This window comes from Pituophis catenifer, unplaced genomic scaffold (genome assembly GCF_029215685.1).
Source record: "Pituophis catenifer annectens isolate HBS135680 unplaced genomic scaffold, rPitCat1.0.hap2 SCAF_5, whole genome shotgun sequence".
NCBI lineage: Eukaryota > Metazoa > Chordata > Lepidosauria > Squamata > Colubridae > Pituophis > Pituophis catenifer.
The window spans coordinates 1,258,301-1,270,582 of NW_027256885.1; the positions used below are offsets into that span (position 1 = coordinate 1,258,301).

General features: G+C 43.8%; 1 protein-coding gene across 1 annotated transcript; it reads right to left on the reverse strand.

Annotated features, from left to right (window-relative positions):
* Window positions 1–577: 577 nt before the first annotated feature.
* Window positions 578–1,150, reverse strand: LOC139317417 (twist-related protein 1-like). Its single transcript, XM_070944465.1, has one exon. It carries the CDS (start codon window positions 1,148–1,150, stop codon window positions 578–580), a length of 573 nt encoding a protein of 190 aa, XP_070800566.1.
* Between the last annotated feature and the right edge of the window lie 11,132 nt (window positions 1,151–12,282).

Consider the following 12,282-nt stretch of genomic DNA (forward strand, 5'->3'; position numbering starts at 1 on the left):
CTCCGACTGAAAACACATCTTGGAACCAAGGCTTGCTCAAGGATTACCTCCCCTGGCAGGGCAGCTAAAGTGGGCTGGTGAGGTCTTCAGCTTGCTTTCCTCAAAGCAGGAGGTGTCACTATGTTAGATGAGCTATTCCACACCTCTGACTGGCACTACTCCAGTTAGGCTAGGTTGGCATCCAGAGGAACTGCCAGAAGACTAAGGACATGATCGTAAGCCTCTCTTAAATTGCTGAGGATTCCTCACAGCCTCTCTGCCTAAGAGCCCCCCACTCCTTATTTCTGCATGCTCTAGAAACAGAGGGTATCCAAGATTGAGGACCCTGGTGATGAAAGGAAGAGTCCTTGTGGAGGCCTGGCCAGATCCCTTGGCAGAATGAACAAATAGTTTTCCGAGGCCTTTGAATCCCAGAGATTTCCAGGCAGGAGATCCAAGATGGCCCACTCTTGGCACTCCCCAGAACAGTCAGCCCCTTGGCAGGCCATAAGCGGCCTCTTCACGACCTCAGTCCATCCAGCCCAGCGAACCCTGAGCTCTTACCTAAGTCTCCGGGCACGCCAGGCTGCGGAGGATGCTAGTGGGACGCGGACATGGACCAGGCTCCTTCCATACGCCAAACGGAGAAGGCGTAGCTGAGGCGCTCGTGGGCCACATAGCTGCAGCTGGCCATCTTGGAGTCGAGCTCATCGCTCTGCAGAACTTGGTAGAGGAAGTCGATGTAGAGAGTGGCCAGCTTGAGCGTCTGGATCTTGCTCAATTTGTCCGACGGCAGCGTCGGGATGATCTTGCGCAGAGCCGCGAAGGCTTCGTTCAGCGACTGCGTGCGCTGCCTTTCGCGGACGTTGGCCATCATCCGCTGCGTCTGAAGCTCCTCGTACGACTGAGGGCTGCCCCCGCTGCTGCCCAACTTTTTGCCTCTTTTGCCTTGCGCCAGGCTACACGACTCCGCCGAGCCGAGCCCCCAGCCAATCACTCCGCCACCGCCCCCTCCGACTCCTGCGGCCCTACGGTTCGAGCGCCTCTTGCGTCCCCCTCGCTTTCCGCCGCCTTGGAGCTGCTGTTGCTGGAGATCGGGCTCCTCCTCGCTGTTGCTCAAGCTGTCGTCGGCGGGCAAGACTGTAGAGTTGGAGTCGTCCTGCCGCTGCATCATCTTGGGACCCAAACTGCGACGCACCAAGCGGCCCTTTGGAAGGAGCTAAGGGGGCGGGGAGATGCCTAGCTAGCTCCTCCGGCTGGATCCTTGGCGTGAGAAAGTAGAAGAGGAGGACGGCGGCAACGCGGTGGGGACGACCTCAGTTGGATGGGAGGGTGGAGGCCATGGGAAGCCGAAAGGCAGCGGAGTTGGGGAAATCTCTCTCTGGCTCTGTCAGCTCTCTTCCCGAGGGCTCCTCGGAGCTGGCTGGGAGTTGGGCGAAAGTTGCAGCCTGGGACAGTCTTATAGTTCCTGCTGTCGGAAAGTTTGGGGCAGCGGTGTCATTGTCTTGACGTGGAGAAGGAGGGACTTTGCCGAAGCTGAAATGAAAGTTTCCGTTTCCCCCTCCCCTCCCCTCCTCTCCGCTGCCTTTCCTAGACCATTAGCAAGAGAACGGAGGGAGCCCTTTCCCCAAGCCGCCGGCTGCTCTCAGTAGCTGCAGGACTACAGCAAATACTCCCTTTCCCTCCCCCTCCCAAGCACACCAGCGTTTGAAGGGCTGAGGAGAAATGGGTTGTGAGCGCCCCGATTCCTCAGCTCATCCTCTCTTGTGATCAGCAAACTTTCCTTCCGAGGCGTTCTACTTAAGCACTTCCTTGAAAACCATCTCAGCTCCGTCAAATCAATAGGTATTGCGCTGCATCCCACCACCATCTGCTTGGAAGGAGGGCCGATTTATGTCGCAAGGCTTACTTCAGAGTTATTCCTATCTGAATGCGGGTCGATTTAGGGTCGTCGGAATCGGTTGCCTTCACTGGCCACCAAGTTCTCAGGAAGATACTGTCCAGCACTTGGGTTCGAGGTCCATCTTGAGGCAGGAGCCTCACTATAATATCATCAGTTCTGTCCATTGACAGATGTCAAAGCCTTGAAAAAGTTAAACTGCAATCCTAAATAGGTGCAGTTTCCTGCATTGAAATCAAGTGATAGCCAGATGTTTTACTTCTTAGTAAGGAGTCCTTGTATCTGTAAATCCCAGAGTGTCCAGCAAGAATGGTTTAATGAAACCCCCAAGCCACTCCAGCCAGGGGTGAAATCCAGCAGGTTCTAACAGGTTCTGGAGAACCGGTAGCAGAAATTTTGAGTAGTTCAGAGAACCGGCAAATACCACGTCTGGCTGGCCCCAGAGTGGGGTGGGAATGGAGATTTTGCAATATCCTTCCCCGTCACCAAGCCACGCCCACAGAACCGGTAGGGAAAAATTTTGGATTTCACCCCTGACTCCAGCCCCTAATTACAACTAGAGTGTGAACTGGGTTTGGGAGAGGGATTCTGCTTCTGTTAGTGAATTCCAAGAATATCAAAGGGGGTGATAATTTCACTTTCAGAATGTGAATTAATTCCAGGCCTTGTTACATTCCAGGTATCAAGCACTACGTGGACAGGATCTCCCTGTCTGTGACTTGGGGAATTTGATTTTGGTGTGTTTTCCAGGGATGACCCCTTCAGTCCAGCTCGCTTCCCCAAGCACGCCTCTGTGCTCACTTCAGGCAGCCCACCTGAAGCATTGATCCCACACAGTTCTTGGAGTCCAGGTCAGCAGCTGTCTAATGTCATCTCAGAAATCAGGATTAGGGTACCATCTATCTTCATTTGCTGACTTCTAAAGGCAGGGACCTCTTCATGGATTGCTGTCTTGTCATGGCAAAGTGCAGTTCAATAAAGCTATTTGCTAAACTGTGCAGGCCCACCCAAGATGGACCCGTCATAGTGGAGAGTTCTGACAAAGCATGGTCCACTGGAGAAGGAAATGGCAACCCACTCCAGTATCATTTCCAAGAAAACCCCATGGACAGTACCAAAAAGCTAAATGATATGATGCAAGAAGATGAGCTCCTCAGGTCAGAAGATGCTCAATATGCTACTGGGGAAGAGCAGAGGGCAATTACAAGTAGCTCCAGAAAGTGTGAAGCAGCTGGGTCAAAGCTGAAAGGATGCTCAGCTGTGGATGTGTCTGATGGTGAAAGGAAAGTCTGATGTTGTAAAGAACAATATTGCGTAGGCACCTGGAATGTAAGATCTATGAATCAAGGTAAGCTGTACGTGATCAAACGTGAGCTGGCAATATTGAACATTGACATCTTGGGAATCCGTGAACTAAAGTGGACAGGTTTGGGCAAATTTACTTCAGATGACTGTTATATCTACTACTGTGGGCAAGAATCCCATAGAAGGAATGGAGTATTCCTCATAGTCAATAAAAGTGGGGAAAGCGGTACCAGGGTATAATCTCAAAAACGACAGAATATCTCGGTTTGAATCCAAGGCGAACCATTCAACATTACAGTAATCCAAGTCTATGCCACAACCACTGATGCCGCTGAAGTTGACCAGTTGTATGAAGACCCTACAACACCTTCTAGAAGTAACACCAAAAAAAAAAAGTCATTTTCATCATAGGGGATTGGAATGTTAAAGTAGGAAGTCAAGAGGTAACCAGAATAACAGGCAAGTTTGCCCTTGGAGTACAAAATGAAGCAGGGCAAAAGCTAACAGAGTTTTGTTAAGAGAACATGCTGGTCATAGCAAACATTCATTTCCAACAATCCAAGAGGCGCTTCTACACATGGACATCACCAAATGGTCAATACCAAAATCAGATTGATTATATACTTTGCAGCCAAAGATGGGGAAGTAAATACAGTCATATTTATATGTATTATATTATATTTATATTTGTCATATTTAGGATACAGTCAGTAAAAACAAGACCTGGAGCTGACTGTGGCTAAGATCATGAGCTTGTTATTGCAAAATTCAGGCTTAAATTGAAGAAAGTAGGGAAAACCAGATGTGACCTAAATCATATTGGAGAAAATTGGAGATATCAAGGGAATATTTCATGCAAAGATGAGCATGATAAAAGACAAAAATGATAGAGAACAGAAGCAGAAGAGATTAAGATGAGGTGGTAAGAATACATAGAAGAGCTATACAAGAAAGATCTTAATGTCCCTGATAACCATGATGGTGTGATCGCTGACCTCAAGCCAGACATCCTGGAATGCGAAGTCAAGTGGATCTTAGGAAGCATTACCAACAACAAAGGTAGAGGAGGTGCCGGTATTCCAGCTGAGCTATTTAAAATCCTAGAAAAGGATGCTGTTAAAGTGCTGCACTCAATATGCCAGCAAATTTGAAAAACTCAACAATGGCCACAGGATTGAAAAAAGTCAGGGTTCCAATCCCAAAGAAGGGCAATGTCAGAATGTTCAAACTACCATAAAATTGCACTCATTTCACACACTAGCAAGGTCATGCTCAAAATCCTACAAACTAGGCTTCAGCAATATGTGAACTGAGAACTGCTAGAAGTATAAGCTGAGTTTCAAAGAGGCAGAGGAACTAGAGATCAAATTACCAACATTTGCTGGATTATGGAGAGAGCAAGGGAGTTCCAGAATAACATCTACTTCAGAGGTGGGATTCACTTACCTTCCCTACCAGTTCACAAATGTGAGCGTGCGTACGCACTCGCTTCACTTGCTCGCGCCACCTCAGTGCATGTGCACGGCCTGCACATGCACAGTAGTTGCACATTACATCCAGGTGGGTGGGCAGAGCCTCCCGCAGTCACTGCTACTGATTCGCGTGATCCGGACAGAACCGGCTGAATCTCACCACTGATCTACTTCTGCTTCATTGACTATGCTAAAGCCTGTGATTGTGTAGATCACAACAAACTGTGGAAAGTTCTTTTTTTATGTTATGTGTGTTCTAGATTCATCTTATGTTATGTGTGTTTGTGTGTGTGCGTATGTAATATACTGTTGTGGCCCGCCAGCGGCCTGCGCGGATTGTTGCTAATCCCGACAACGAGGAGGCTGGTGTGGTGTCGCGTCAGCAGTCTGTGCAGCCGGCACTCGAGTCGGACAGCGAGGAGGCTGAAGAAGATGTGGTGCCAGAGGCAGGGATTCAGCCAGGGCCTTCAGAACCTCCAGAGGCTCCTTTAAATGAAGAGGATGAAGTGGAGGAGCCTCTTCTCAATGCACGGGCATGCAGAGCTGCCAAAAGGCAGGAGTGGTTACTCAGGAGGAGGTCTCCTCAAGAGTAAGGCTTGGGGCTAATTGGCCACTCCCTTAGCCTATTTAAGTTTGCACACAGCTTGTAAAAAGCTGCAGGAAACAACGTTCGTTCATTTGCTGATCATTGAGTTTGGATTTTCTCTGCAAACTTTGCTTCTGGGCTTTCTGCCAACTCTAGTAAGACTCTATCTTATCTGTGGAATTTCTGGCAGGTTGTTAAGAACGTTTTATTAACAGCCTGCATTTGCAAAAGACTGCGTTTTGAAGTAAACTGAGTTTTGTTCGGAGTTTGTGTGTGCTGCATTCTTTGGTATCCGTAGCTGGGGCAGAACATAGACGGAACCATCTGTTATTATATTTAGCACGTAGAACAGTCCACATCTTGTTTTCTTTCCAGTGTTTGGCAAGTACAATCCTTGCAGCCGTCACCATGTAAAAGAATAGCACCCCAAATTGTTTTTCAATTGACTTATTCATTATACCTAAAAGAAAAGCTTCAGGTTTCATTAATATTTGTATCTTAAATATTTTTGCATTGTCATTGTTATGTTCATCCAGTATGTTTTCACATATTTGCAAGACCACCACATATGATAAAGTGAACCTGGATTTGACATTTCCAGCACTTATTAGAAATCCCTTTATACATTTTCGCTAGTCTATCTGGGGTCAAGTACCAACAATACATCATTTTGGTTGAGGGATTAGGGGTGGGGGGCACCGTTTTGCAGTGGTTCTCCTCCTATCTCTCCGACCGGTCGCAATCTGTGTTGACAGGGGGGCAGCGGTCGACCCCGAGGCGCCTTGTTTGTGGGGTGCCACAAGGGTCGGTCCTCTCGCCCCTTCTGTTCAACATTTATGTGAAGCCGCTGGGTGAGATCATCCATGGTTTTGGGGTGGAGTTCCATCAGTATGCTGATGACACTCAGCTGTACATCTCCACCCCAGACCATCCCAACGATGCCTTGGAAGTGATGTCCCAGTGCCTGGAGGCCGTGCGGGCCTGGATGGGGAGAAACAGGCTTCGACTCAACCCTTCCAAGACCGAGTGGCTGTGGCTGCCGGCGTCCCGGTATAGCCAGCTGGTGCCATCGCTGGTTATTGGGGGTGAATCATTAGCCCCCACGGAAAGGGCCCGCAACTTGGGCGTCCTCCTGGATGCACGGCTGTCTTTGGAAGAGCATACGATGGCCGTGGCCAGGGGGGCTTTCTATCAGGTTCGCCTGATACGCCAGTTGCGCCCCTTTCTAGATCGGGACTCCTTACGCACGGTCACTCAAGCACTCGTCACTTCTCGTCTGGACTATTGTAACGCTCTCTACATGGGGCTCCCTTTGGGGTGCACCCGGAGGCTCCAACTGGTGCAAAATGCGGCCGCGTGGTGGATTATGGAAGCAACGGGGCGCTCCCACGTGACACCTCTCCTGCGCGAGCTGCATTGGCTTCCGGTGGACTTCCGGGTGCACTTCAAGGTGTTGGTGACCACCTTTAAAGCGCTCCATGGCTTAGGGCCAGGGTACTTATGGGACCGCCTTCTGCCACCAATTGCCTCCCACCGGCCGGTTCGCTCCCACAGAGAGGGCCTTCTCAGGGTGCCGTCAGCCAGACAATGTCAGCTGGCGACCCCCAGGGGGAGAGCCTTCTCTGTGGTGGCACCTACCCTCTGGAACGATCTACCTCCAGAGATACGAGTGATCTCAGACCTCTGGACTTTTTGTCGGGCCCTAAAAACTTACTTTTTTCAGCTAGCCGGGCTGGCCCGATTCCATGTTGGTTTTAACATTTGATATTGATTTTAATTGATATGTTTTAAATTACGGGCCAAATTCTATTTAATTAGTTTTAAATAATTATTTTAACTTTTGTACAAATGTTTTTATTTTGGCTGTTCACCGCCCTGAGTCCGAAAGGAGAAGGGTGGTATACAAATTTAAATAATAATAATAATAATAATAATAATAATAATAATAATAATAATAATAATAATAATTTTATAGAAGTTTTCTTTCAAACTATAATTTAATGTAAATGTTAGTCCCTTCGTCCATACATACTCCCATTTATCTAGCATTATATTATACCCATTTTTTTTGCCCATTTTACCATACACACTTAAAAATATTCATCTTCTAGATCAGGGGTGTCAAACTGGATTTCTTTGAGGGCCGGATCAGCATTGTAGTTCTCTGCGGGCCGGCCAGGGGGAGGGGGGGAGATGGGACAGATGCCACCTGCAGCACCCTGCCGGTCAAAATGGGGTGCAGGGGGGCATGAGGGGCCGTGGCGCCCCCACGCCCTGTTTTGGCTGTCAGAGGCACCGCGGGCTGGTCCTTTGATATTTCCAGGGTGGTCCTTTGATATTTCCAGGCTGGCCCCGCGGGCCAGATTTAAGCACCCTGCGGGCTGGATCTGGCCCACAGGCCTTGAGTTTGACACCCTTGTTCTAGATTCAAGTTGAGTAATATTTTATATACTTTAGAAATCAAGTGGTCATCTCCAAAACATAAATTAACATCCAATTCAGAATTAGTTCCTGTGAAAACAAAACTTTTTAAAATCAAGTTTAAATCTTACAAAAAATTTATAATAATTAAACCAATCACAAGCAAATCCTTCACTTACTAGTTGTTCCCTTGTCTTTATCTTAAATCCCTTTTTTTCAAATATCAATAAGTCTCGATATCTCAATATGTCATCCATTTACCTTCCGAAATCATCTCTGTTCTATGTAAGGCTTCATGAGGTGATAGCCAAAGTGGCACTTTATCAGCTAATCTTCTTTTATACTTCCACCATACATGTGCAATTGATTGCCTAATAACATGAATCTTAAAGCCAGAGTTAACTTTTATTTTGTCATACCACAGATAGGCATGCCACCCAAATCTCAAATCAAAACCTTTGAGGTCTAACAGCCTTGAATTTTTTAAAGTTATCCATTCTTTTAACCATACCAGACAACAAGCATCATAATATAATCTAAGATCCAGCAAACCCAGACCTCCTCTGTCTTTAGAATCTTGTAGCAGCTTATATTTAATTCTTGGTTTTTTATTTTGCCAAATAAATTTAGATATATCTTTCTGCCACCGTTTGAAAGTAGAATCTCTAATCAATATTGGTATAGTCTGAAATAGATATAACATTCTAGGTAGTACATTCGTTTTAATTACTGAAATTCTTCCCATTAATGACAAATCTAATTTTTGCCATCTATTTAAATCCAATTTTATCTCCTTCCATATTTTACTGTAATTATTTTTGTAAAGCTTAGCATTTTCCTTAGTAAGAGTCACGCCCAAGTACTGTACCTTTTTCACAACTTTAAAACCAGTTTTAAATTCCAATTTCTTCTGATCTTCCACCTTTATTTTCTTAGTCAGTATCATCATCTTTGATTTATTTATTCTTAAACCTGCCATTTCTCCAAACATTTTAATCTTCCTCATAACATGTTCAATGTTCTCCAACGGGTCTTGCACAATCAATACCAAATCGTTGGCAAATGTACGTAACTTGTAATTATGTGCTTTAATTTGTAGTCCTTTTGCTCTGTTATCCTGTCTAATATCTCTATTTAACAGTTCCAACAGTAGAATAAATAATAAAGGGGATAAAGGACACCCTTGACTTGTTCCCTTCTGGATTTCAACTGGTATTGTAAAGTCTCAATTCACCATGATTCAATCTTTCTGGAGTGTATATATAGACTTCAGACCCTGTATAACGGCCAATCCAAAATCCATCTTTTCCACTACTTTAAACAGAAAGGCCCAGTTCAAATTGTCAATGACTGCATCCAGAAAGACTGATGCAACCTGTTTGTCACTGTTGTTGTTGTGAATATTCAATTATATTCAAAATTACTCTTTTATTATCTTTTAGCTGTCTTTTAGGTAAGAAGCCACACTGGTCTTCATGTATATAATCCTGTAAAACTTTTTAAAGTTGTTTTAAAGTTGCTGTTTTGGCAAACTATTGTCCAGTTTCCAACCTTCGCTTTCTGGCGAAGATTGTTGAGAGTGTAGTGGCGCGACAGCTCCCGCAGTACCTGGATGAAACCGTCTATCTGGATCCGTTCCAGTCCGGCTTCAGGCCCGGGTACAGCACGGAAATAGCATTGGTCGCGTTGGTCGATGATCTCTGGAGGGCTCGGGACAGGGGTTGCTCCTCTGTTCTGGTCCTATTAGACCTCTCAGTGGCTTTTGATACCATCGACCATGGTATCATGCTGCGCCAGCTGGAGGGGTTGGGAGTGGGAGGCACTGTTTTACGGTGGTTCTCCTCCTATCTCTCCGACCAGTCGCAGTCCGTGTTGGCTGGGGGGCAGAGGTCGACCTCAAGGCACCTGGTTTGTGGGGTGCCACCAGGGTTGGTCCTCTTGCCTCTCCTGTTCAACATTTATGTGAAGCCGCTGGGCGAGATCACCCGTAGTTTTGGGGTGCAGTGCCATCTGAATAATCCACCATATTTTTATCCAAAAAGCCTTAATTTTTTTACATGTCCACCATATATGAAAATATGTAGCATCTTTACACTCACATCGCCAACACTTAGGTTGTAAATTTGGATACATACAGGCTAATTTTTTTGGGTCTAAATGCCATCTATAAAACATTTTATAAAAATTCTCCCTTAGATTTTGTGCTTGTGTAAATCTTACATTTCTGACCCATCTCTTTTCCCATGTTTCCATCATTATTGGTTCACCTACGTTTTGTGCCCATTTTATCATACAGTCCTTGACTAACTCTGTTTCTGAATCTATTTCCACTAGTGCATTATACAACCTTTTTATATGCATTTGACCTTTATCTCTTGTTTGCTTTATCAAATTCTCATCCTGCTGCAAAATACCAATTTTTTGATCTTCTCTCCATCTGGCCTGCAGCTGTCCATACTGAAACCATGTCCTAATAATTCCTTCTTCTCTTAATTGCTCCATTGGTTTTAATTGTAATCTGACTCCTTCCTTATAAAGAAGTTCCTTATATGTAATCTTATCTTGCTTTTGCTCAAAGTTTATATTCTCTATCGCGTGTCTGGGTACTGTCCATATTGGTAACTTATCACTTAATTTATATTTATACTTTTTCCAGACCCGGAATAGAGAATTTCTTAATATATGACTTTTAAAAGCCTTATCTACTTTCTTGTCATAGACTAAATAAGCATGCCAGCCGTAGACCAAACCATATCCTTCAATATTCAATATCTTTTCCTCTGTTAAATTTATCCAGTCTGTAATTGCTGAGAGGGCAGCGGCTTCATAGTACAATCTTAAATTGGGCATTTTAAGACCACCTCTTTCTCGGATATCTTGCATTATCTTTTGTTTAACTCGAGGTTTCTTCCCTGCCCACACAAACTTGTTTATGCCCTTCTGCCATTCCTTCAAATATTCATCTTTTTTAAGTATAGGTATCATTTGAAAAAGAAATAAAAATTTTGGTAGAATATTCATTTTTACAGCGGCTATCCTTCCCAGCAAAGACAATTGTAGTTTTTTTCCAATTTTCCATCTCCTTTTGTATTTTGTGCCATAGTGGTTCATAATTGTGCTGATATAATTTCATATTTGGAGTCATAATATAAACCCCTAAGTATTTAACCTTCTTAACTACTTCAAATCCTGTTAACCTTTCTATCTCTTCTTTCTGGCTTCTGACCATATTTTTAGCTATTATTTTCGTTTTGGCTGCATTTATTTTAAAACCAGATACTTGTCCATATAAGCAGGTTATATCCATCAAGGCTGTAATCGATTGTACCGGTTGGGTTAAGGTAACAACCAGGTCATCCGCAAATGCTCGTAACTTATACTCATGCTGTCTAATTTTAATTCCCTTTATTGTGTCCATCTCACGTATTTTACTTAGTAAAACTTCCAGCGTCAACACAAACAATAACGGAGACAAGGGACAACCTTGCCTTGTTCCTTTTTCTATATTAAAAGGATCTGTTAAGCCACCATTAACTATTATTTGCGCTGTTTGTTTTTGATATATTGCCTTAATAGATTGTACAAATTGTTCTCCAAATTGCATCCTTTCTATTAATTTTAATAAAAATTGCCAATTCAGTCTGTCAAAGGCTTTTTCAGCATCCAAAAACACTAGCACTGCGGGGACCTGGTTGTTCCTTCCCAGATACTCTAATAAGTTAACAATTTGCCTTACATTACTCTTCATTTGTCTGCCATTTATAAAACCAGTTTGATCATGGTGAATCATTTGCTGCATAACTGTCATTAATCTATTTGCTAAAATTTTAGCAAAAATCTTATAGTCTGTTCAGTAATGAAATCGGCCTATAATTTTTAGGATCTGTATCGTCATGCCCTTCTTTTGGGATCAACGAGATAAATGCTGTCTTCCAAGTTGGAGGCACCTCTCCTCCCTGTTGTATATTGTTAAATAATTCTTTCAATGGTTCCACCATTTCCTCCTGTAAAGTTTTATAATAAATAGCTGTCAGACCGTCCGTCCCAGGGGCTTTACCCACTTTCAACTGCTTAATTGCTAACACAATTTCCTCGGAAGTTATCATTTGGTTTAAGCTATCCCTCTGCTCATTTGAGATTGTATAAATATTCTCTTTCTGCAAATATCTATCTATATCTATATCTTTAATTTTATCACCACTATACAGCCTCGAATAAAACTCTAAGAAAGATTTTTTAATCAATTGTTGCTCATAAACCTCCTTACCCTTATATCTTATTTTCTCTATTGTCCTTGATTTCTGCTTTTTCCTTAACAGGTATGCTAACCACCTGCCTGGTTTATTGGCATTATAAAAAGTATTATTTTTTGCATATCGTAAATTAGTTGCCACTTGATCTGCTATCAACATGTTAAATTGACCTTTCAATAAATTGATTGCCTCTTTAATTTTCTTATCTGTTGGATTAACTATTAAAGCCTGTTCCTGTTTACTAATCTCATCTTCTAATTCTTTTCTTTTTGCCCCCTGTTTCTTTCTATGCTTATTATTCAAATATATCAAAATTCCTCGCATATATGCTTTACTTGCATCCCATACCATTTCCATAGATGTACC

Bases quoted from the DNA above. Each gene is read 5' to 3' on its own strand.
- LOC139317417 (XM_070944465.1), bottom strand. From the start codon at position 1,150: ATGCAGCGGCAGGACGACTCCAACTCTACAGTCTTGCCCGCCGACGAC.